The sequence below is a fragment of the Aquarana catesbeiana genome, linkage group LG10 (genome assembly GCF_042186555.1).
Source record: "Aquarana catesbeiana isolate 2022-GZ linkage group LG10, ASM4218655v1, whole genome shotgun sequence".
Taxonomy (NCBI): Eukaryota; Metazoa; Chordata; class Amphibia; order Anura; family Ranidae; genus Aquarana; species Aquarana catesbeiana.
Genome location: NC_133333.1, coordinates 160,733,855 through 160,759,633, shown reverse-complemented (window position 1 = coordinate 160,759,633; position 25,779 = coordinate 160,733,855). Strand labels below are relative to the sequence as shown.

Sequence of the window (25,779 nt, the reverse complement as noted above, 5' to 3'; positions counted from 1 at the left end):
AATTCAAAGTGCATAAAACTGTGATTGCAAAAAAGTGCTTTTTAACCAGTGACCTGCTCCACAATCACTCTGGTGCTCGTGCATCACCTTCCACCACCCTTATTAGGTGCCACTCACTGAAAATCATGTGACCCCTTATGTACATTAGAAGGTCTTTTGGGCTTGTGTCATGCCTCCACGGCTTACTCCATCCAGCTCTCAGCAAACTCCATCAGCTGCCAGCACTTCCACCATAACAAGAGGGCTTTCAGTAGTGTGATACCGCTTTTTATTTATTTATATTTATTGCAATACACCAACATGGAAATAATAGAGATCCAACTCTTAGTCCTCCTTACTTCCTAGTTCCAATATGTGCGTTCCACGGCACCGGAAGTGATGTAACTGGATGTGACATAATTACGGGGCTCTCTCCAACACGTTTCCGATATGACATCAGCAGGTTAAGTAAATGTATTATATCAAAGCAGATAAACAGTACAAGACATGGTAGCAAGCAAATAAACATCGCGAAGTGGCAGAACTGAATAAAGTCAGCACTAGCCTGCAACAAGAAAGCCAAGAAAGACTAACTGAACTGCAACAGTTTTGAGCCAAGTTTTAATACAAATTTATATCATAATAAGGAGTTTTTATATCTTTGTAAAATAGCACTATTTAGAGCAGAGTGGGGTGTGATTATAAATTAAAAAGCCAATACAGTTGTTTCTCTTAACAGATATTTAAAAATAGAAACATAACTTTTTCCCATCTAGTATGAAGAGGAGGAAGAAGAGTATGAAGAAGAAGAAGTTGTAGAGAAAGAACCTGCACCTCCTCCAGTCACTGTGCCACCACTTATCCGACGCAAATCGTCAGCCAATTACCGTTCCTATGCCACCGAGCCTCATGCTAAGGTAAGATATTGTTAGCTATTCCAGAGTAGCAATGAGAAATATGATTGCAGCAAAATATATTTCATTGTAAAATTACTAATTTTGCCTTTGACAACATTTCAATGAAATGGGTCTCTAATTACCCATTGTGGTCCTGCCTAGTTGAAATTTGTTTAAAAAAAAAAATTAAAAAAATAAAATAAACCATCTTTTGAAAACCTTTCCATGTTGCTTTGCACGCCTTGTGATGCCCCCCACAAGCTACCTTTGCATGCAGTCAGTGAATAGCATGTTGCAACAAATAAAAGGGTGTAATAGTGGTGCATATAGTAGATGGGGCAAAATATGTGGATAATATTAACGTGGTTTCATAACAAAGACTTACAGATGAATAAATTATAGTAATATGTTCCTCTAAAAAAACAATGCTAACTTAACAATACATGGACAAAAATTTAAATCCTGATAATACATGGGCATCAACCAACAATATGTGAAAAATAAGGTACGTAGGCTACAAACAGGCAATTGTAGCAATACACGGCAACAAACATGAAATTATGATATACAGTATGTGGGCAACAGACATGGAATCTTTGGAATAATGCCATGTGTAGCAAAGTCCCGAGTCCCTTGAGGCCTAATGGTGACCTCCAGAGTGAAGGACAGCTGACATCCTTCTGTGTAGCGTGGGTTGTAAGGCATGGTGGGTGTAATGCAAGATGCAATGGTGGGCGCCAGACACTTTTTGAATGCAAAGAGATTTATTGTCTCTTGAACAGAACAGTGGGAGAGAGGGTTAGGGCCAGGACACCCTTAAGTAAATGCAATGATAATTGGCAGGCTCCGAGACTTCTATAGGAAGACAGCTATACAGGTGAAGGCCTCCAGCCGGACACCACTTCTGCATAGGTAGAACCGCTGTCTCCCATGGCAACAGTCTTGTAGTAGTTACTAATGGTAGTTAATTCAACTATTGGCAACACAAACAGTTCTCTGTTTACTCCACAATCACTCACTGTGTATCTTCACTCAAAGAACTCCAATAGCCACTGGATCCCCTGAGCTCTTCCACTTTTAGCACTCAGTATCTTCCTCAAGTGTCACCCCGCTTCCCTGCTAGGTCCCTGGCTTGGCACTCACAGATACTCTTCAAGTGTCATCCCTGCTTGGCACCCACTGATGCTCTGCAAGCATCACCTCTGCTGTCCAGCTGGGTCTCTGGCTTGGCACTCACTGAAGCTTTCCCACTTCTTCATCGTCCCCGGCTGGTGAGAAGACTGCTCTGGTACCGACTTCAGATTACTCACAGTGGTCTCCGGTAACAAGGTGGATGGTCCCTTAGTGGGGACAGCATCCCCTTCTACCTCCGACCACAGTTGGTTCCCCGTCCGGCTGAATCGCTACTTCTGGTTGGACTGCAAGCCAGTAGTCCCAACTCTTCACTGCTCTCCTGCTTCTGGATAGGCCTCAGATAGCCTAGCAGCCAGATGTCCCTGGGATAGGCCTCAGGCTTCCAGCCCAGCAGCCCGGGGGGGTACAACACAAGTTCACCCAGACAGCCATCCAGGTGGCACAGAACCCCAATCACCTGACTCCACCCAAATAAATAGGCTCTCCCTGCAGGCCAAGGGACCAAAGAACATCCCTGCCCATTGGCTGAGACACCCCATCCATTAATGTCTGAGCTTGCAAAGCCCCTGTCTTGTCTAATGTCACTACCATAGTGACACCCAGTGACAGAAGAGAAAGGGTGCAACAAGTCCAGATTTAGAGAGGAATCAATTGATCTCCTAACAATTGGCCAAGACAACTATTGCCTGGCAACTAAATTTGATAGCAACCCTGCCTAAACATCAGGGTGCTACACATGCAATTGTGATAAAACGGGTGCAGCAAATTGTACAAATTGTGCGGTGTGTGTGTGTATACAGTATATATATATCTGTTATTGCTATTTAGTGCCTATTGGAGATAAAGCTGTCTTCTTAAAAGGGTTGCTCGAACAAGTCAAGACAGCTTCCAGCCTGGTAATACATGAGAACTGAAGGGTGTTGCTAATTTTAAAAGTATTCTCATTTCTATCCTATGTGACAGTAATCAAATGTTTTTCCTGATAATCTGGTATTCATCCTGGAATACCAGTATTAATCTGCAGCATTTACATCTTAGGACTCTTTATCAAGCTGAATACAGTGCTGTAAAAGAATGAGGAAAGATATGACCTCCATGAAATTAAACTTGAATGGTATTTATGGGTTGCATTTGGACTGCTAGTCTGGACTTGAATCCTAATGTGTGCTTTGTCTACTAGCTGTCCTTGCAATGATTCACATTTTTTATTTAACATGAAAAAATTGCATGGAGCTCATAGCAAAAAGTCAGATAAGAGTGCAATGCAATGCAGATAAAAACAATAAATGTAATATTTACTTAGCTGTAGGAGCAGGAGATTGATAACCCGATTGATTCGGTGGTTTTAGTTTACAGATGCAAAACCAGCATTTTTTAACCAGAGCTATGCGGAAGCCTAGGGCTCCTTCTACAGTTGCTAGCATTCCCATTAACGTTTCTGTCTATCATATAAGCAATCAATGATACCAATGATCATTAACATAACAGGGAACTACTCTGACCCATAACAGGGGTATTTTTTTCCACTGGCCACCTATGTAAGGGGACCCTTCTCCCACTGACTGAAAAAATAAGAGGGCTCTTCTTAGTTTGACCACCAATCATGTTAAATATAGCTTTCCATTTAAAAATTGCATATTACCGTGTTATTGAAACTGCCTAAATAATGAAACAAATGTGATTTCTTTTAACAGAGAAAACCAAAGATTACTGCATCCCGGAAACTGCAGTTGAAGGTAATGTAATTTTATTTGTATATATTGGAGTAAACCATGAATATTATAATGGGAGAGTGTTTTAACCACTTAAGCCACGGACCATTTGGCTGGCCAAAGACCAGAGCACTTTTTGTGATTTGGCACTGTGTCGCTTTAACTGACAAAGGCTCCCAAACAAAATTGACGTCCTTTTTTTCCCCACAAATAGAGCTTTCTTTTGGTGGTATTTGATCACCTCTGCGGTTTTTATTTTTTGCGCTATAAACAAAAAAAGAGCGACAATTTTGAAAAAATATTTTTTACATTTTGCTATAATAAATATCCCCAAAAAATATATAAAAAAAACATTTTTTTCCTCAGTTTAGGCTGATATGTATTCTTCTTCATATTTTTGGTAAAAAAAAAATAAGCGTTTATTGATTAGTTTGCGCAAAAGTTATTGTGTCTGCCATAATTTTATGGCATTTTTATTAACAATTTTTTTTTTTTACTAGTAATGGCGGCGATCACGATTTTTATCCTGACTGCGACATTATGGCGGACAGATCGGACACTTTTGGCGCTATTTTGGGACCATTCACATTTATACAGCGATCAGTGCGATTAAAAATACATTGATTACTGTGTAAATGTGACTGGCAGTGAAGGGGTTAACCACTAGGTGGCGCTGTAGAGGTTAAGTGTGTCCTAGGGAGTGATTCTAACTGGGGGGGGGGGCTATGTGTGACACCACACTGATCACAGTTCCCGATTACAGAGAGCTGTGATCAGTGTCCTTGTCACTAGGCAGAACAGGGAAATGATTGTTTACATCAGAATTTCCCCATTCGTCCTCTCCGTGAGACGATCGCAGGTATCCCCGTGGACATCGACTCTGCAGGACCCGCGATCACACTCACGGAGCTTGCGGCGGCGTGCACGCAATGACACAGCGGCAAATTTAAAGGGACGTACCTGTACGCCCATTTGACTGCCTGTGTCGACATATATGTACATGCGGCGGTCGGCAAGTGGTTAATATTTGTTCAAAGATACTGGAGGTAGTGTCTTACGTCTATGTTTCTCAATGAGGAATGGGTGAGTAAGGCTTTGTAAAATCACTACTATACAAATACAGCTGTTCCTTGGAAGTTTGTTAGAGAACCTTAGTGAACAAACAGCATCATGAAGGCCAAGGAACACCAGAAAGGTCAGGGATAAAGTTGTGGAGATGTTTAAAGCAGGGTTAGATTATAAAAGAATATCCCAAGCTTTGAACATATTACGAAGCACTGTTCAATCCATCATCCAAAAATGGAAAGAGTATGGCACAACCCCAAACCTACCAAGACATGGCCATCCACCTAAACTGACAGGCCGGGTAAGGAGAGCATTAATCAGAGAAGCAGCCAAGAGGCCCATGGTAACTCTGGAGGAGCTGCAGAGATCCACAGCTCAGGTGGGAGAATCTGTCCACAGGACAACTATTAGCCATGCACTCCACAAATCTGGCCTCTATGGAAGAGTGGCAAAAAGAAAGCCATTGTTGAAAGAAAGCCATAAGAAGTCCGATTTGCAGTTAGAAGCCATGTGGGGGACACAACAAACATGTGCTCTGGTCGGATGAGACCAAAATTGAACTTAAAGCAAAACGCTATATGTGGCGGAAAACCCTGTCCCTGCTTTTCATCAGCATGGACAGGGAAGCTGGTCAGAGTCGATGGGAAGATGGATGGAGCCAAATATAGGGCAATCTTAGAAGAAAACCTGTTATGCCGCGTACACACGAGCGGGCTTGACAACGGTCTAAACTCCATTGGCATTTCCGACGGAAAGATTTGGAACATGTTCTATATCTGAGTCCGTCGGAAATGCCAACAGAAAAAGTCCGATGGGGCATACACACGGTCGGAATGTCTGACCAAAAGCTCCCATTGGACTTTTTCTGTCAGGAAGTCCGGCCGTGTGTACACAGCATTAGAGTCTACAAATGACTTGAGACTGAGGCAGAGGTTCACCTTCCAGCAGGACCATAGGCGTGTGCACAGGGTGTGCCAGGTGTGCCTGGGCACACCCTAATCACCTAGTACACATTAGCATTATTGCTCTGTGTGGGGGCGGGGAGATGGGAAAGATCTCCCTCTTACCTGCTCTTCCATAGGAGAAGTGCTTAAGCACTTCTCTTTCACAGTGCCAGCAGGGAGATTTATGTAGCGGGGCCATCTACGTGTAGACACACACACATGCATGTGAGCTTTGGGGTGCACACCCTAATGCTATAGGCTGCGCACACCTATGAGCAGGACAACGACCCTAAACATACAACCGGAGCTACAATGGAATAATTTAGATCAAAGCATATTCATGTGTTAAAATGGCCCAGTCAAAGTCCAGACCTAAATCCAATTGAGAATCTGTGGCAAGACTTGAAAATTGCTGTTCACAGACACTCTCCATCCAATCTGACAGAGCTTGAGCTATTTTGCAAAGAAGAATGGGCAAAAATGTCACTCCATAGATGTGCAAAGCTGGTAGAGACATCCCCAAAAAGACTTGCAGCTGTAATTGCAGCAAAAGGTGGTTCTACAAAGTATTGACTTGAGGGCTGAATAAAATGCATGCCGCACTTTTTAGATATTTATTTGTAAAAAAAAATTGAAAACCATTTATTATTTTCATTCCACTTCACAATTATGTGCCACTTTGTGCTGGTCTATCACATAAAATCCCAATAAAATTTGCATTTTTTTTTATAGCATGACAAAATGTGGAACATTTTTAAGGGGTATGAATTAGTACATTTTCAAGGCACTGTATTTATATTTATATACATATACATACACATGCAGACACACACACTCTTTTGGCAGAGCCAGTACAGTGAAAGACAAGTACAGCAGCCCTCATAAATGGCAGAACTGGTCAGAGGGAGATATCTCCCATCTACCCGCTGGCACACAGAAAGGTAATGCTAATGCGTAGGGGGTGATAAGGGTGTGCCCCCGCATATTCGGCACACCCTCTATGCATGCCTTATATGCCTTCTCTGAAGTCAATAAGAGAATGTAAAATTTTCTTTATTTTGATTAAGGGTCTGATGCTTCAAATTGCTAAGCATGAGATGGAACAGGAAGAGGAAGCTAGAGCCCAAGAGAAAGAGAGAGTCTTGGCTGAGCGCTGTGAACCTCTTCAACTTTCTGGATTGTCAATTTCTGAGCTTCAGGTAAAGAATGGTAATAAGCAATAAGAAATGTCAGAGTTGAGAGCCCTTGGAACCATACATGTATGTATAATATACAGTATATACACACAGTACATAGACACACACAAAATACATATATAAGGAAGCACTCTTAAATGATCTAGTCCAAAACCGAAAAAATAAAGTATTATTTAAAATAACTTTTATACATGTTTTTTTTTAAAGTTTGGAGTATTTGTCCTGAGGTGGTTCCTGATGTTTCCAACTAACTGAAAATGAGAACTTTTGCTATTTCCTTATAAGTTTAGACATATGTGAAAGTCATTTTATATAGCCAAATGATTCTTGACGACTAATACAATGCCAGGTAATCCCTGAGATCAGTCTGTCATTCAGGAACAACTCCACAAAGGTTTTTATGTTTTTAAATTTGCGCTGTAAAAAGACAGATAATCCTTTCTTAGAATAAAAGCTCTTGGTCTATGGGGTAAATGTAACTTTATTAGTCCATTACAAATGGAAGCATTAAGAAAAAAAATAAGATTTGTGCATTGTCTGTCACAGCTGAATTTGTCTAAAGTAGGCAACGAGGCAATAGGAACTTCCCTTGTATTGCGATATGTAAGCTCTGCTGTCATTGTTACATATTCGTCTGGCATACACAATCCTTTACCCATAGTTGATCCAGAGGAAAACAAAAAAACCCCAGCAAAGCATGATCCAATCTGCTCCAGCAGGTGAAAAAAATCCTTCTTGATCCCCCAAGATGCAATCGGATATTCCCTGGATCAACTTTACCTATAAATGTCAGTACCCAGTTATATCATGTACACTTAGGAAAGATTACTAAGCTGGACAGAACCAGTTCTTGAGGGAGACTATTCCACATTTTCACAGCTCTTGCTGTGAAGAAGCCTTTCTGTTTTTGGAGATTAAATCTCTTTTCCTCCAGATGTAAAGAGTGCCCTCTTGTCCTCTGTGATGACCTTAAACAGAATAGCTCAACACCATTTTCACTATTTGGACCCCTTATGTATTTATAAATGTTGATCATATCATTGATTAATTCCCTCTTCTCAAGAGAGAAACAATTTCAGTTCCTCTAATCTTTCCTCATAGCTGAGCTCCTCCATGCCTCTTATCAGTTTGGTTGCCCTTCTTGGCACTTTTTTTATTTTGGGCCACATCAACATTATGGTTGCCCTCAAGGGGCCCGTTGTATCTGTAAGACTATATAAATTTATCCAGGGCTTTTTTTTTCTCAGAGAATAGGTGCAGGAACTCAACCATGCCCCCACCCCACCAAACAGCATCAAACAGTGGGATGGTCCTAAAGGGGCAATAAATACCAGAAGTGCGTTATGTGCGAGGTTTAGGGAGGCACTATGTACAGAGTGCAGAGTTCATTGGTGTGCTGTGTACAGAGTGCAGGGTTAAGGGGTGTGCTACATACAGAGTGCAGGGTTCAGCTATCTTTCACAGGCTGTCCATTGTCCAATTCAACTCTTCCTTGGCTTTGACCTCTGCTCCACTCTCTCCAACCCCAACCTTTGCACATTCCTCCCCCCACAGCCCTCACCCCCCCACCCCAAAAAGCTTCCTCGCATCTCACCTACCCAGCCTGGCTCCAGTACCCCCCCCCCGGCATTGTGGACGGCTCTGTCTCTCTCACCTGCAGGGAGATCATCGGTCAGCATCTGTGCACCCCGGACACAGGTGGGCATCCCAGTTCAGCTTACTACGTGATGCCTCATCCCACACTGCACCTGCATCTCCCTAGTCCCCTCAGTTGTCCCCTCAAGTGCAGGGCAGGCAGGGATCTGTGAGAGCCGCCGAGAGGAAAATTGTCCTTGTAAACACAGAAGGTTTCTGTGTTTACAAGTGACAGTGCTGAACGGGGAGCGAAGGGTGAGAGCCAGAGGCGTCAGAAGATAGTTCTGCCATGTTCCAGCTTAAAAAAAGCCCTGGGTGAGAGGGCCACATGAAATGGCCTGGCAGGTCGGATTTGGCCCGCTGAGCTTGTGTTTGACACGTGTTCTAGAGAGAGAATGTATGCAAATGGTATAATAAGGCCAAGACATAGTACTTGGGGATGCTATATTAAAACAACCTCCTGCTTTTGTTTTAGATAAGAGCAGAAGTGTTTCTGCTGTTATATAATGATTTTACATTGTCATTTTTGTAGGATATGTGCAGAGAGCTTCACGCCAGGATTGATGTTGTGGATGAAGAAAGATATGACATGGAAGCTAAAGTAAATAAAAGTATTATTGAGGTACTGTACAATCTTTCATCCAGAAAACAATACGTTGATGAAAAATTAGCGCCAAAAGCCATAAAAACTGAACTGTCAGTAACTTTACAGATCTGCTTGAATAGATATATGTCAATACACATGTTATAAAATATAAAGAAACAGTATTACAAAATGTACCTTTTATCCCTAAAAACTGTTCTTCATTTTCAGTCAATTGACTGTTTAGGCCTTAAAAAGTGCTTTTTGCAAACAACAAAAGATTTTTCTCAGCTTCCCTTCCCCTAGTTATTTAACTCATAGGGACTCCTTAACTTGGGCAGACTGACCATTCATGCACTCAGGCACTGCCCGAGGGCTCAGAGTCATTAGAAGCTCCACACGTGTCACATATGGGGCAGTATATTTAATGAGAGGGTTAGGGGAGCCCAGGATGGGCGCGGATGAGAAGGTGGAAGAAGCGTTTACCCAAAAAGCAGGGGAATGCTAGTGACAATGAGGGGAGCAGAGGCGGTGGCGGCCTCTGATCCCGGAAGAAACTCACACGTCATGTAGTGGCGGAGCGAATCACGGTCTCAGGCTTTCATGCCTTGCTAGACACAGCTGGTGATGGAGCCGGTGTTCCACTAGAATCGGCGACCCGTCAGATTAGGTAACGGAAGTGATGTTCCGCCAACTGTGCATGTGTCCACTGCTACCAGGTTTGCTAATCTGACAGAACACCTGCAGTCAGAAGAAGCGGCAGTGTACATGTGAAGTCTCATGGTGTAGGATGGGGGGGATAGGGGAGCCTCTCTCTTTCACCCCCCTCTCTGTCTTTCACCCTACCTCTCTCTCAGTCCCTCTCTCTCTTTCTCTCTCACCGCCTCTCTTTCTTACCCCTCCTTTCCCCCCCCCCTCTCTCTTACCCCTATCTCTCTCTCTCTCTCATCCCCTCTCTCTCACCCCCCTTCTGTCTCTCTCACCCCACTCTCTCTCTCACTTCTCCTTACTGTCCCCCTCTATCTTTTACCCCTATCTCCCTCTCACCCCCTCTCTCCTCCCCTCTCTATCTCACCCCTCTCTCTCTCTCTCTCTCTCTCTCTCTCTCTCTCTCTCCCTCCCTCTCTCACCTCCCTTTCTCTCTCTCCCATTCATTCTCTCTCACTCACTCTCTCACCCCTCTCTCTCTCTCACCTCCTCCCTTTCTTGCCCCCCTTTCTCTTTCACCCCCTCTCTCATTCCCCTGTCTCTCACCTTGTTCTCTCTCTCTCACACTCGCCCCTCTCTCCCCCTCCCTCTTATCTGCCTCTCTCTCCCCCCACTTATTTCCCCCCTCCCTCTCTCTCCTTCTGAATCTCTCTCCTACTCTTCCACCTTTCTCTCTCCCTCCCATTCCTATCCCTGCCTCCCCCTTCCTCCCTTCTGTCTCTATCCCTCCACCCCCTCTTAGTTTCTAATGGGAGTTTCTGTCATATTCCAGGTTCTCAGTAAAAAATGAGCTGTCAGTAGATTTTTCATGATATGTCAGGAAAAAAAAAAAGCGGCAACCATCTTGGTTTTGTGAGGAAAAAACAAAATGCGGCAGCCACCTTTAAACCTGGAAGTGTCCAGCGCCTTCTATGGAAAGAAGCCAGGAACCTCCATGCAGACTATATTTATATGCGCTGACTATGCATCTGAGTTGCACAGGGGGCCCCATAATCCCCATAATCTCCTATTGCCCAGGGGCCCCATGAGTTGTCAGTCCACCCCTGCTCTTTAGCATTAAAAGTGTCTAGTGAGAGGTTGCAGCAAACCGGAGATTTGTGGAAGGCAACATGTAAACACGCAACCAAGAACATAAAGACTACAGTGTCATCCTTGGGCCAGCATATTAGCAAAATAAGCTGTATTGTGATCTTCGTAAGAATTATTATATACCTGTAATGCCCCGTACACACGGTCGGACTTTGATCGGACATTCCGACAACAAAATCTTAGGATTTTTTCCGACGGATGTTGGCTCAAACTTGTCTTGCATACACACGGTCACGAAAAGTTGTCGGAAAATCCGATCGTTCTGAACGCGGTGACGTAAATCACGTACGTCGGGACTATAAACGGGGCAGTGGCCAATAGCTTTCATCTCTTTATTTATTCTGAGCATGCGTGACACTTTGTCCGTGGATTTGTGTACACACGATCGGAATTTCCGACAACGGATTTTGTTGTCGGAAAATTTTATATCCTGCTCTCAAACTTTGTGTGTCGGAAAATCCGATGGAAAATGTGTGATGGAGCCTACACACGGTCGGAATTTCCGACAACAAGGTCCTATCACACATTTTCCATCGGAAAATCCGACCGTGTGTATGGGGCATTAGTGTTCTACAGGGGGTGGACCAAAATATGGAAACACTACATGATTTGCAGGTGTGAAAGTGATTACATGATTTGCTTTGAAAGCAGAAGTGATGTAACATTCTTTTGCTTCTGCTGTGTGATGAGACGCCTAGCTATCAGGTGCGCTGCTAGAAATACGGAGTCGTGTCAGAGCTTTTTGAGTTTCAAAGAGGGCAAATTGTTGAAGTTGCCAATTTATTTGCGGTGTCGCGAGTACCGCTTCCAGCAAAACATCATCTGATAAGCGCGGTCGACATGGCCACCTGACCAAAAGAGACAAAAGGACATTGCACAGGATTGTGACCCGCATGAAGAGTGGTATCAGATTCAACTATCCACTGTCCTTATATTTGTCTTATGTCTTATATAAGACTTATATTTGTCAATTCCCAGTCCAACATTATATTAGGTAAGGATTTTGTTATTTTACCATACTTGTTTACATAGTTTTGTCCAACCCCTGTACTTACATAATGCTTAGCATACATGCATAGGAAAAATATAACTGATACTAGGTACGCTTTAAAGCGGAGTGCCACCCAAAGTGTAACTTCCACTTTAAGCACTCCTCGCCCCTTTACATGCCACATTTGGCTTGTAATTTTTTTTTGGGGGGGGGGGGAGTGGGTACCTAGTTTTGACAGGTACCCAGCTCCCACTTCTGCTCTCGCCACCTAGGCGACTCCTCCTCTCCCCCTCCCTCCCTGCAATCTTCTGGGACACCCGGCCACTGAGAAGGCGCAGCGCGACTCATGCATGCGCAGTGCGCATCCGGCTGTGAAGCCACAAGCTGTCACAGCCAGGTGCCCACACTTGCAATGCTGGCGCCGCGGAGAGGAGAGGGAGAGGAGCGAGGCTTCGGGCGGCCACATCGCTGAACCGTGGGATAGGTCAGTGTCTGTTTATTAAAAGTCAGCAGCTACACTTTTTGAAGCTGCTGACTTTTAATAAACTTGAAAACAACTGGAACACTGTTTTAAGTGAAAGTTGCAGAAACCCCCTATTACCAGTTGGAATGTACTTATTTTACTACTTGTAGTTGGAATTCCACAAATGCTTTTTACCTCCTGGTTGGGGCAATGCTGAGGACTGTGACCTTGCAATAGCATGCTGCAAAGCCCATCTCCACCATCAGGAGCTCTGGTGAGGGCTGGTTAGTGCTAAGACCCTGTGCCTTGGGTGAGCCAGTATCATCCGCCAGGGTGACTTCCACATGTACTTATCCTGCTGGTAGCTACTATAGCTACTGGTCTTTGAGCCTGACCCCTGATTCTGACAATTACATTTGATTTTCACTGAACAGGTAAATGGCATTACGCCCAAACAACCAGAGGTTTATCGAAACTAGATAGTAGACAAGTTGCTGCTATACTGATAACTTCATAGGACAAGTTGCTATTGGAATACTATATAATACTGAAACTAATTCTATGTAGCACCCTCTTAGGTAGGTGCTAGAAAAGAGTAGCATTTTTGATCTTTCTGCTTATCAGGACGATGGTCAGGTAAAACTTAGAGTGCTCTCTGCCTACCAGGGAGCAGGATCTATTGGTTGGGTCTGCTCATTGTACTTAGGTGCAGCTCAGTTTGTTCTGACTGTCCCTCACTGGTCCAATAGGGAGGCATATTGGACATTGGGTGGGGACCTGCCAAGTGATTGTACAGGCTTTGTTACAGTCCTGGCCATTACCAGAGGAAAAGTGCTGCATTGCATGCTGGGATACTGTATTTAAAGCCTGGGCACATGTGCTCAGAGTTAGTTGAGGCTGGGAACAGAGTCCAGGAGGGAGGGGGTGGCTGCCCTCTCCTCCTCGGAGGTGGCCGTGCGGCCCTGGGTGGTTGACCCAGGGGCCTAGAGAGAGAGAGAAGCTGAATCCAGAGGTCCTGCAGAGCTGACTGGAAGGGAGACACCAGTAAAAATCTGACTCTGCCTACTGTGAGGACAGATCTGTGTCTTTGAGGCCTATCGAGTGAGGGCCACCCCCTTCAGCTAGCAGAGTTAATGGACAGGTGTCAGTAAAGGGGATGCTAGAGAGAGTATCCCAAAGATAATGTAGTGCATCAAGTCTGCTGCTAGTGAGTGCAAGAAGACTTAATCCCTCCTTACATGTGGCTATATGGTTAAAGCAGTGTGACTGCTTCCACAAGTAATCCAGTGAGGTCAAGTGAGAATTATCCTTATCCATTGTGAATAGTTCTAGTTGGAGTATGCCACTAATCCCTTCTCCCATCCAAGTTCCAAAATAAAATACAAAAACACAAATACCCTGGACTGGTCATTGAGTACTGAGCAAGCGGGAGAAGGGTGGGACAAGCGGGAACCCCTAGCGACGAAGTGGGAACCCTCAGCAACCAGCTGGTGGTAACCAGAGAGAGGCCTAAGAAGTCAACAGTCAGCAAGCCCTACGGGGACAGTGCTATATCTATAACAGGTATAGAGCCAGGGGTGTGTAGTCAGGAGTTTATATTTAGTACTGCCTTGGGCATGCCTTCAGTTGACCTGAACTTAAAGTGGAAATTTAGTCAGAACATAAAGTCCTGCAAGATAACTTCAGGCTGGCCCCTTTTGCAGATATAGCTTCAGTATGTAAAACATTATAAATATGTACCTATACTGTGTAAAATCAAGGAATACATGGTCTCACCCTGCTCTGCACATGCTCAGTTGCTCTCTACTTTTAGGCACTGTGCTGAATTTGTAGAGGCAGATCTGCTGACAGCCTAAAAATGTACTGCTGTTTAGGGGCACTGGGCTTTAACAAAATGGCAGCCTCCAGCAAGAAGAAACAGTAGCAATGCTGGAGGCAATTTACAGCACATACTAATTTTGGTAATATAACTATTAATGTGGAATGTTCCTTGCTAAAAAAACATTTATCAAGTTGTTATGGGTAAAGTTACGCTTTAAAATATAATAGTACAAAACCTACAATATAAAATTTCAGGCATTATTTAACCAAACCCCTTTAAACACTTAAGGACCATTTTTTTTAGCAGAGACCCTAGATAATAAAATGGAAATCGTTACAGTACTATATGTCACACAGCATTTGCGCAGTGGTCTTACAAACGCAATTTTTTTGGGGGGAAAAAATACACTTTTTTTAACCACTTGAGCCCCAGACCATTATGCTGCCTAAGGACCAGAGGTCTTTTTCCAGTTTGGCACTGCGTCGCTTTAACTGCTAATTGCGCGGTCATGCAATGCTGTACCCAAACGAAATTTGCATCCTTTTCTTCCCACAAATAGAGCTTTCTTTTGATGGTATTTGATCACCTCTGCAGTTTTTATTTTTTGCGCTATAAACGGAAAAAGACCGAAAATTTTGAAAAAAAATGATATTTTCTACTTTTTGTTATAAAAAAAATCCAATAAACTAAATTTTAGTCATACATTTAGGCCAAAATGTATTCGGCCACATGTCTTTGGTAAAAAAAATGTCAATAAGCGTATATTTATTGGTTTGCGCAAAAGTTATAGCGTCTACAAACTAGGGTACATTTTCTGTAATTTACACAGCTTTTAGTTTATGACTGCCTATGTCATTTCTTGAGGTGCTAAAATGGCAGGGCAGTACAAAACCCCCCAAATGACCCCATTTTGGAAAGTAGACACCCCAAGGAAATTGCTGAGAGGCATGTTGAACCCATTGAATATTTATTTTTTTTTTGTCCCAAGTGATTGAATAATGACAAAAAAAAAAAAATATTTACAAAAAGTTGTCACTAAATGATATATTGCTCACACAGGCCATGGGCCTATGTGGAATTTCACCCCAAAATACATTCAGCTGCTTCTCCTGAGTATAGGGATACTACATGTGTGGGACTTTTTGGGAGCTTAGCCGCGTACGGGGCCCCGAAAACCAAGCACCGCCTTCAGGATTTCTAAGGATGTAAATTTTTGATTTCACTCTTCACTGCCTATCACAGTTTCGGAGGCCATGGAATGCCCAGGTGGCACAAAACCCCCCCAAATGACCCCATTTTGGAAAGTAGACACCCCAAGCTATTTGGCTATTTGCTGAGAGGCATATTGAGTCCATGGAATATTTTATATTTTGACACAAGTTGCGGGAAAGTGACACTTTTTTTTTTTTGCACAAAGTTGTCACTAAATGATATATTGCTCACACAGGCCATGGGCATATGTGGAATTGCACCCCAAAATACATTTAGCTGCTTCTCCTGAGTATGGGGATACCACATGTGTGGGACTTTTTGGGAGCCTAGCCGCGTACGGGGCCCCGAAATCCAATCACCGCCTTCAGGATTTCTAAGGGTGAAAATTTTTGATTTCACTCTTCACTGCCTATCACAGTTTCGGAGGCCATGGAATGCCCAGGTGGCACAAAACCCCCCCAAATGACCCCATTTTGGAAACTTGTGTCGCAATATAAAATATTCCATGGACTCGACATGCCTCTCAGCAAATAGCTTGGGGTGTCTACTTTCCAAAATGGGGTCATTTGGGGGGGTTTTGAACTGTCCTGGCATTTTATGCACAACATTTAGAAGCTTATGTCACACATCACTCACTCTTCTAACCACTTGAAGACAAAGCCCTTTCTGACACTCATTGTTTACATGAAAAAGTTATTTTTTTTTGCAAAAAAATTATTTTGAACCCCCAAACATTATATATTTTTTTAAAGCAAATGCCCTACAGATTAAAATGGTGGGTGTTTCGTTTTTTTTTTCACACAGTATTTGCGCAGCGATTTTTCAAACGCATTTTTTGGGGAAAAAACACACTTTTTTAAATTTTAATGCACTAAAACACTCTATATTGCCCAAATGTTTGATGAAATAAAAAAGATGATCTTAGGCCGAGTACATGGATACCAAACATGACATGCTTTAAAATTGCGCACAAACGTGCAGTGGCAACAAAATAAATACATTTTTAAAAGCCTTTAAAAGCCTTTACAGGTTACCACTTTAGATTTACAGAGGAGGTCTACTGCAAAAATTACTGCCCTCGATCTGACCTTCGCGGCGATACCTCACATGCATGGTGCAATTGCTGTTTACGTTTGACGACAGACCGCCGCTTGCGTTCGCCTTAGCGCGAGAGCAGGGGGCGACAGGGGTGCTTTTTTTTTTTTTTTTTTTTTTTCTTTATTATTTTTTTGCTTTTTTATCTTATTTTTAAACTGTTCCTTTCATTTTTTTTTTTTAATCATTTTTATTGTTTTCTCGGGGAATGTAAATATCCCCTATGATAGCAATAGGTAGTGACAGGTACTCTTTTTTGAAAAAATTGGGGTCTATTAGACCCTAGATCTCTCCTCTGCCCTCAAAGCATCTGACGACACCAAGATCGGTGTGATAAAATGCTTCCCCAATTTCCCAATGGCGCTATTTACATCCGGCGAAATCTAAGTCATAAAATGCTCGTAGCTTCCGGTTTCTTAGGCCATAGAGATGTTTGGAGCCACTCTGGTCTCTGATCAGCTCTATGGTCAGCTGGCTGAATCACCGGCTGCATTCTCAGGTTCCCTGTTGAGACAGGAGAGCCAGAGAAAAACACGGAAGACGGTGGGGGGGGGCATTCCCTCCCACGGCTTGTAAAAGCAGTCTAGAGGCTAATTAGCCACTAGGATTGCTTTTACATGAAAGCCGACCGCTGGCTGAAAAGAATGATACCAAGTTGATACCTAAACCTGCAGGCATCATTCTGGTATAACCATTCAAAGTCGTGAATGGCGTACCTGAAGACAAAAAAATGGTTAACAATAAAGCACAGTAAACGGTAAAGTATAAAAAATTGCATACCTGAAAAGCAAACATGATAAAACATAATAACAATAAAACATTGCAGAATAGAATACAGTAAAAAAGAGCAGAACAATAGAGAGAGAATAGAGAGAGAGAGAACAATGAAACGACAACTATTTTTTTTTATTTTATATATTTTTTTTTTTTTACACTTTTTTTGTAACTAACTTTTATAACGGTAACTGGTTCCAGGTTCGGGTCTCTCAAAATGCGATGGCATCTTGGGAGACCCTGTGAAAGTGTGGCTTAGTCTGTGCAATGCTGTACCCTACGCTAATACTCAACTAATGAATGGTAGCGTTAAAAACATTCACCAATGCAAAGACCAGGATTGTCAGGACAGGAGGGACAATAATAGCGGGTGTCACGCCTATATCCGCGCTTGCTGCAGACACAACATCTTTTTTGGGGGGGTTCTTTGGGTAGGGGTACATAAAGAAAATGCCTCTCATGCAGCCGACTGCATTTGGTTGGGGATGTGAATGGGGGAAGTACGGGCGCTGCAGAAGCGGTGGGTTCCCAATTAGGATTGGCGAATGCAGCAGGAAGGGCATTATGGGCACGACGGGCCTGTGTTTGTCTTCTTGGTGGCAGCGGGACACTACTTGTGCTTGCCACCTCACCAGCTTGAACTGCACTTATGGGACTCGCCACGTCACCAAGTGTTACTGCAGTGCTGGTTTGACTACGACCGGGGTGTACTAGGCCACTGGCGCTTGCCAGTTCAATAAAAAGCTACAAAAAAAACTGTTAGCGATCGCAGGGATCAGGCCTGACTCAGCGAACGCTGCAGTTATGCGTTAAGTGTTTTGTAAGTGACAGTGATCGATCGATACTGCACTTGGGTGGGCTGGGCTGGGCCGGGCGGAGGGGCAAAACGCAGGTGCTAGCAGGTATCTGGGCTGATCCCGCTAACACTGCGTTTTTGGGTACCCTAAACTGCTGGGGACGCTAGTATAGATCTGATCGGACCAGATATTGATCCGATCAGATACTATACCACTAAGGGAGGTGTACGGTGCGTGCGTGGGTGTTAGCGCTACTGGCGCTAACCTGACGCTGCCTGGGGCTGGTGCTTGCCAGTTCACCAAAATGCTACCAAAAAAACTGTTAGCGATCGCAGGGATCAGACCTGACTCTGCGAACGCTGCAGTTATGTGTTTAGTGTTTTGTAAGAGACAGTGATCGATCGATACTGCACTTGGGTGGGCTGGGCGGAGGGGCAAAACGCAGGTGCTAGCAGGTATCTGGGCTGATCCCGCTAACACTGCGTTTTTGGGAACCCTAAACTGCTTGGGACGCTAGTATAGATCTGATCGGATCAGATATTGATCCGATCAGATACTATACCACTAAGGGAGGCGTATGCTGCGTGCGTGGGTGTTAGCGGTACTGGCGCTAATCTGACGCTGCCTGGGGCGACGCATATCACCGCCGGGCGATCAGGGGGCTAAACCTTTATTCGGTAATAAACGGCGGGTGCCCTGACACTATAAAAAATAAACAAACTAACCAGCGTCACCCGTAACAGTTATACGGTGATCAGTGGTGAAAGGGTTAACTAGGGGGCCATCAAGGGGTTAAAACATTCCCTAACTAGCGTCACCAGCGACACTAATACAGCGATCAGAAAAATGATCGCTTAGCGAGACTGGTGACAGGGGGTGATCAAGGGGTTAAAACTTTATTAGGGGGGGTTAGGGGGGTATCCTAGACCTACAGGGGGCTAATACTAACTGTCCCAACACTGTAACTGTCACAAACTGACACCAATGCAGTAATCAGAAAAAAAAAAAAACTGCTGGTGTCAGTTTGTGACAGGGAGGGGGGGGTGATTGGGGGGGGATCGGGGGGCGATCGGGGGGGTGATCGGGGTGTTTTGTGTGCCTGGCATGTTCTACTGTGTGTGTGTAGTGTTGTGCACTCACATACCTGTCTTCTCTCCTCGGGCCGGAACGGAAATTACCGAGCCGAGGAGAGATGACATCATTTCCTTTGCTGCTGTTTAGCATACAGCAGCAAAGGAATGATTCGATTGGCCGGCGCCAATCGCGAGGGGGGGGCCACGAACGGATGGCCTCCCCCTCACCTCTGATCGCCGTGGGACAAAAGACGACCGCCTCGGGCACCGGGGGGGTCCGATCGGACCCCCCACCCGCGGAAGGCAAATCACGTATATGTACATGATTTTGCCTGTCCGTGCCACCTTGCCGACGTACATCGGCGTGAGGCGGTCGTCAAGTGGTTAATTAAAAAATGAGAAAACAGTAAAGTTAGCCGAATCTTTTTCTATAATGTGAAAGATAATGTTACACCAAGTAAATTGCTACCTAACATGTCATGCTTCAAAATTGCGCATGCTCGTGGAACGGTGACAAATTTTGTTACATAAAAATCTCCATAGGCAACGTTTAACCAGTTCCCATCCACGCTATAGCCGAATGACGGCTACAGCACAGACCTACATTGCTGGGAGGCCATCAATATACGCTCTCCCCTTTGCACACTCCCCGAACGCCCCCCAGCAGGGCGTGCGCGGGGTGATTGGATCCCAGCCCCTTACCACGTGATCAGCTGTCAGCCAATGACAGCTGATCACGTGATGTAAACAGAAGATCAGTAATCAAGTTTTTTTTCTCCTCATGTTGACAGCGTGAGGAGAAAAAAACGATCCCGTGCTTCTGTATAAAGGACATCGGTCCCGAAGAGGAAGAGGCACGCCCACTTCATCTGTGGCCACCAGTGCCATCTGCCAGTACCACCTGCCAGTGCCCACGGTGCATATCAGTGCCACTAATATGTGCCCCACAGCATATATCAGTGTCACCAATCAGTGCCACCTATCAATGCCCACGAATGCCACCTATCAATGCCCACCAGTGGTACCAATCAATGCCTCCTCAGTGGCACCTAGCAAGCTAGCAGTGCTGCCTATCAGTGTCACCTACCAGTGCCCATCACTGTCCATCACTGCCACCCATCAGTGCCCATCACTGCGTGCCACCTATCAATGCCCTTCAGTGCCACCCATCAGTGCCACCTCTAAGTGCCACCTCTCAGTGCCCACCAGTGCCACCTCTCAGTGGTCACCAGTGCCACCTCATCAGTGCCCATCAGTGCCACCTTATCAGTGCCCATCAGTGCAGCCTATCGGTGCCCAACAGTACAGCCTATCAGTGCCCATCAGTGCAGCCTCATCAGCGCACATCAATGAAGGAGAAAAATTACCTGTTTGCAAAATTTTATAACAAAATATAAAACAGTTTTTTGTATTTTTTTTCAAAATTTTACAAAAAATAAAAAACCCAGAGGTGATCAAATACCACCAAAAGAAAGCTCTATTTTTGGGAAAAAATAATAAAAATTTTATATGGGTACAGTGTTGCATGACCGTGCAATTGTCGTTCAAAGAGTGGCAGCGCTGAAAGCTGAAAATTGGTCTGGGGAGGAGGGGGGTTTAAGTGCCCAGTAAGCAAATGGTCTTTTGCTAGAATTATTGCACTCACTCTAACGATCGCGATGATACCTCACATGTGTGGTTTGAACACTGTTTACATATGTGGGTGCGACTTGTGTATGCGTTCACTTCTGTGCGCGAGCACGGAGGGGCGGGGCGCTTTAATTTTTTAATTATTATTATTTATTTTACCTTATATTTTTTATTTTTACACTGTCCCTTTAAAAAATGATTCTTTGATCACTTTTATTTCTATTACAAGGAATGTAAACATCCCTTGTAATAGAAAAAAAAGCATCACAGGACCTCTTTAATGAGAAATCTGGGGTCAAAAAGACCTCAGATCTCATATTTACACTTAAAAGCAATAATAAAAAAAAAAAAAAAGATCCCTTTAAGGTCGGAAGTGATTTTTGACGTTGCTTCGGTCCTCCAAGGGCATAGAGTTGAGTGGGGGCCATCTTGCCCTCTCTCGACTTCCTGCCCATCCATCCTGGGGATTGGATAGTTTCCGCCACTACTGACGGCTCCGGTAAGTGGCGAGGACTACCGGGAAATGGTGGGAGCTTAGGGGGCACCTCTCCTGCCGCCTATAAAAGTGATCTTGCGGCGAATCTGTCGATGAGACCACTTTTATGTTAAAGCGGACCACCCGCCATTTAAAAAAATACGGTGGGCGGTCTGGATGTGATTTAAACAAGAACCCTGTTTTAACCAGACCTACTCTTTGCCAGTGTACTCTTAATATGTTAAAAAAATGATAACATTTCAAAGTTGGGAATAAATGTGCACATGAGGTGGATATGTGACAATCCTAGAAAGCAAAATGTTAGGGAGAGTGATGAAGATGGTTTTAGTAAAAGGTTGATCAGAGTAATGACAATCAGCGGAATTGATGTCACTTAACATCCATAAAGGCCTTCAACTCTATTGAATGGTGCTACCTTCAGGCTGTTAAATGTCATTTGAACCTGGCTTTCTTGCATGGATGTCTCTCCTGTACACTACGTCAGTTGCTTATATTCATGCCAATAACAGAATTTGCCCATATTTTCATAGAAAGAGTAGAATACGATGGGACTGCTTTGTACCCCTATTTGGTTGCCCTAGCTATGGTACATGCTAACTTAATACATCAGTCCCATCAGTCCTTACAGGAAAAATTTAGATTTAGGATTGTTGCAGTGCAAATTGGAGTTGCTTAACATTACAAAACATTTGGTTAAACTAAATGTATTTAACAAATATCCTTTGATGTACCTTCCCAAACATCTCAACATGTTTCAATCTGTTTCAATTTCCATCCCAATAATTATATTTCTGGCTAAACTTGACTGGCTAGTGTAGAAAATATGGCTACTGTACTGACCACAGGTATCCAAGGATCCTATAAAGAATTCATACATTGAATGTACAGGTTGCCATTAAAAACTGCAATATATTTTGTTTAGATGTTGAAGTGCTAACCTGGCACAAGGTACTGGTATTATGCAGAATGCTAATTGAAACTCTTTCACCGAAAACACCCCATTCGGTTCAGCCTACATTTAGAAAATTTGTATGGCCTCCGGAATGCAATTGGGGTGGGAATAGAAAGGGGTAAAATTTTACATCTGCTTTAAAGTGTATGCATTGCCCAAACATTTTTTCTAGTTTTGGATAGAGTAGGGGTGAATTAATACCCCTATCGGTTGATTCTTTTTGGCTGTTTGTGTCCTAAGGACACAACAGGAAGTGAAGGGAAATCTCTAAAAGGTGATGAAAATGTCCACTCTTAGACAGTTGTCAGAGGATCTGATGTTCCCATTGGAAGATTTCCCTTCACCTTTTTATCTGGTGAGAACTGTCAAATCTTGGATTTCCTATTAATTTCCTTTTATTGACAATGGTCTTGGCATCAAAATTTCAGTATATTCACTGGCTGTACTAAACACATACTGTATAAGATAGATAAAATGTCTGCCTCTGAAGCAGCCGGTCCATATCCGGTAAAACCAGTCAGGCATAGTCCTTTCAGCAGACCAGCTTCTCCCTGGTGTTCCAGTATGGACTGATAAGTATCACTTATATGCAAATGCCCCTTGTTCTATCTTGACCAGAACCAACCTTTGCTTTATGGAGGTTGCAATAGTCCCAGTGTAACCTTGTGGACATTACGGACCAGAGCCATGGATACATGATTATTCATGTTTTTTTTAAAACTTAAGCCTCTGTGTCCGTGGTCTTCTGGATTGAGCCCCCACCGGTGTGCGAGGGAGGTTTTTACAGCCTTGGAGCCTACATGGCTATTTACAGTGGGTTTTGATCCCTACATCTAAAGGAAGTATGTATGTTCTGTAAAATATCCTCCTCTGGATTACAGTGCCCTGTGAGAATCTGAAGGGCAAATATATTATATTAATTTGGGCTCTGCAGTATATACTCTCAGTAGATTCTGGGACTTTGCTCACTTTTGAGGACTATCTTTTCAGTGGACATAGATATACCTTGGTTTTACCAGCTCATTCATTGGCTTACGAAAGTATTTATACAGTTGCTTTCCATTTGGATAATCACCTTGGACTCACCCAACATCATTATTACCATTGTTATTGTATTTACAGAGTAACATTACAGAATGTTTATACATATATATTATGAGTACTGTATGGGTAATCAGTATTGGGGAGAGATGGGCATATGTTTTTAATGTGTGTTTTTGTATGTAAAGGGTTTTTTGATGTTATTTTAACTTTAACAAAATAGAACGAAGTATATTGTACAAAAGAACAGTAGAAGAAAAATTTACCTTGCAGGATATTCTGTTGATCTCTCTTACAAATATACAAAATCAAACATATTTATAGTTAAAAAAAATACTCTGCAAACAAAAAGGAGGCTTTGCAGTAATCTATTAACATCTGTGTGTGTGGTAGCCATTTTCATACAACAGGATCAGGAAATTTCATTTTACCTTTCAATGTGTAACTATTCTGGGAATGAACCACAAGATGGCGCTATTGCTTGGTTTACAAGCTTGCATTATGCTGGACAATGCTTTTTGTCTAATAAATGTAAATACAGAAAGTTAATATGTAATTGAATATTACACAGTACATAAATAATACAAACACAGAAATTAAACTATTCTAAAATATAACATGTCCGATATACTGTATATAGAAAGAACCAGATCTGTCTATCAAACAACCCAACATTTTTTAAATGCTTGCATTTTCAGGTATTTGAGATGGCCAAAAAATGGCATCACTTTAACATCATGCTATTTGCTGGGATGCATAGAAAGAAAGACTTCATAACTGGCTATAGTTATAATATAAATTGCTTTTAAAGGCCCCTGAATATCCATGGCAAATACTTACATTTATAAGCATTAAATCCCTATTAAATCTGAAAACAAAAGTTATATTACAGCTTACAAACCTTTAAATGTGGTGACTGCATTACTTTTCTTTTTTTAGTTTTTTTCATTCTTTACTTCACCTGGTGATCTGCCCAGTAACACACTTTCTGTGTAAAGCCTGGTACACACTACTATTTGTTTCCGTTCAACCCAGAACGAAAAAAATATTCAATATTGAGTTGGCCCACCCTTTGCAGCTATAACAGCTTCAACACTTCTGGGAAGGCCGTCCACAAGGTTTAGGATTGTGTTTATGGGAATGTTTGATCATTCTTCCAAAAGCGCATTTGTGAGGTCAGGCACTGATGTTGGATGAGAAGGCCTGGCTCGCATTCTCTGCTCTAATTCATCCCAAAGTTGTTCTATCTGGTTGAGATCAGGATTCTGTGCAGGTCAGTCAAGTTTCTCCACCCCAAACTCGCTCATCCATGTCTTTATGGACCTTGCTTTGCTCACTGGTGCGTAGTCATGTTGGAACAGGAAGGTTACATCCCCAAACTGTTCCCACAAAGTTGGGAGCATGAAATTGTCCAACATGTCTTGGTATCCTGTCGCCTTAAGAGTTCCCTTCACTGGAACTAAGGGGCCAAGCCCAACCCCTGAAAAATAACCCCACACCATAATCCCCCCTCCACCAAATGATTTGGAGGAGTGGCCCAATACTTTTGCAATATAGTGTGGATGAGAGAGTTTGGGGTGGATGAACTTGACTGGTGCCTGACCTTGACTGAGTCCTGACCTCAACCCTATAGAACACCTTTGGGATGAATTTGAGTGGAGACTGAGAGCCAGGCCTTCTCGTCCAACATCAGTGCCTGACCTCACAAATGCGCTTCTGGAAGAATGGTCAAACATTCCCATAGACACACTCCTAAACCTTGTGGACAGCCTTCCCAGAAGAGTTATTGCTGCACAGGGTGGGCCAACTCAATATTGAACCCTACAGACTAATGCGTACACACGGTCGGACATTGATCGGACATTCCGACAACAAAATCCTAGGATTTTTTCCGACGGATGTTGGCTCAAACTTGTCTTGCATACACACGGTCACACAAAGTTGTCGGAAAATCCGATCGTTCTGAACGCGGTGACGTAAAACACGTACGTCGGGACTATAAACGGGGCAGTAGCCAATAGCTTTCATCTCTTTATTTATTCTGAGCATGCGTGGCACTTTGTGCGTCGGATTTATGTACACACGATCAGAATTTCCGACAACGGATTTTGTTGTCGTAAAATTTTATAGCAAGCTCTCAAACTTTGTGTGTCGGAAAATCCGATGGAAAATGTGTGATGGAGCCTACACACGGTCGGAATTTCCGACAACAAGGTCCTATCACACATTTTCCATCGGAAAATCCTATTGTGTGTACAGGGCATAAGGTTTGGATGGTATTAAAGTTCATGTGTGTGTAAAGGTAGACGTCCCAATACTTTTGGCAATATAGTGTATTTGGACTTCTGTATTGTAGGGGGCCAGATGGAGAAAATCAATAGAAATCATAAGGCATTTGCAGTTCATACGCAATAGTAATGCAATGCCATGCCCACATACTGTATAGCTGCATATTAAACCTTTGGGATCTTTACACTCTACCAGACCAAAGGT

The 25,779-nt window shown here is 43.3% G+C and overlaps 1 protein-coding gene across 1 annotated transcript in view; it reads left to right on the top strand.

The window, feature by feature from the left end:
• Window positions 1–2,990: 2,990 nt before the first annotated feature.
• LOC141110081 (troponin I, cardiac muscle-like) overlaps window positions 2,991–25,779 on the top strand; it is a 39,266-nt gene continuing 16,477 nt past the window's right edge. The window contains exons 1-4 of the mRNA XM_073601304.1: window positions 2,991–3,123; window positions 3,704–3,745; window positions 6,798–6,929; window positions 9,094–9,183. Of these exons, the coding sequence (XP_073457405.1) occupies window positions 3,121–3,123; window positions 3,704–3,745; window positions 6,798–6,929; window positions 9,094–9,183 (267 nt within the window). The 5' untranslated portion in view covers window positions 2,991–3,120. The remainder of the gene's footprint in view (window positions 3,124–3,703; window positions 3,746–6,797; window positions 6,930–9,093; window positions 9,184–25,779) is intronic.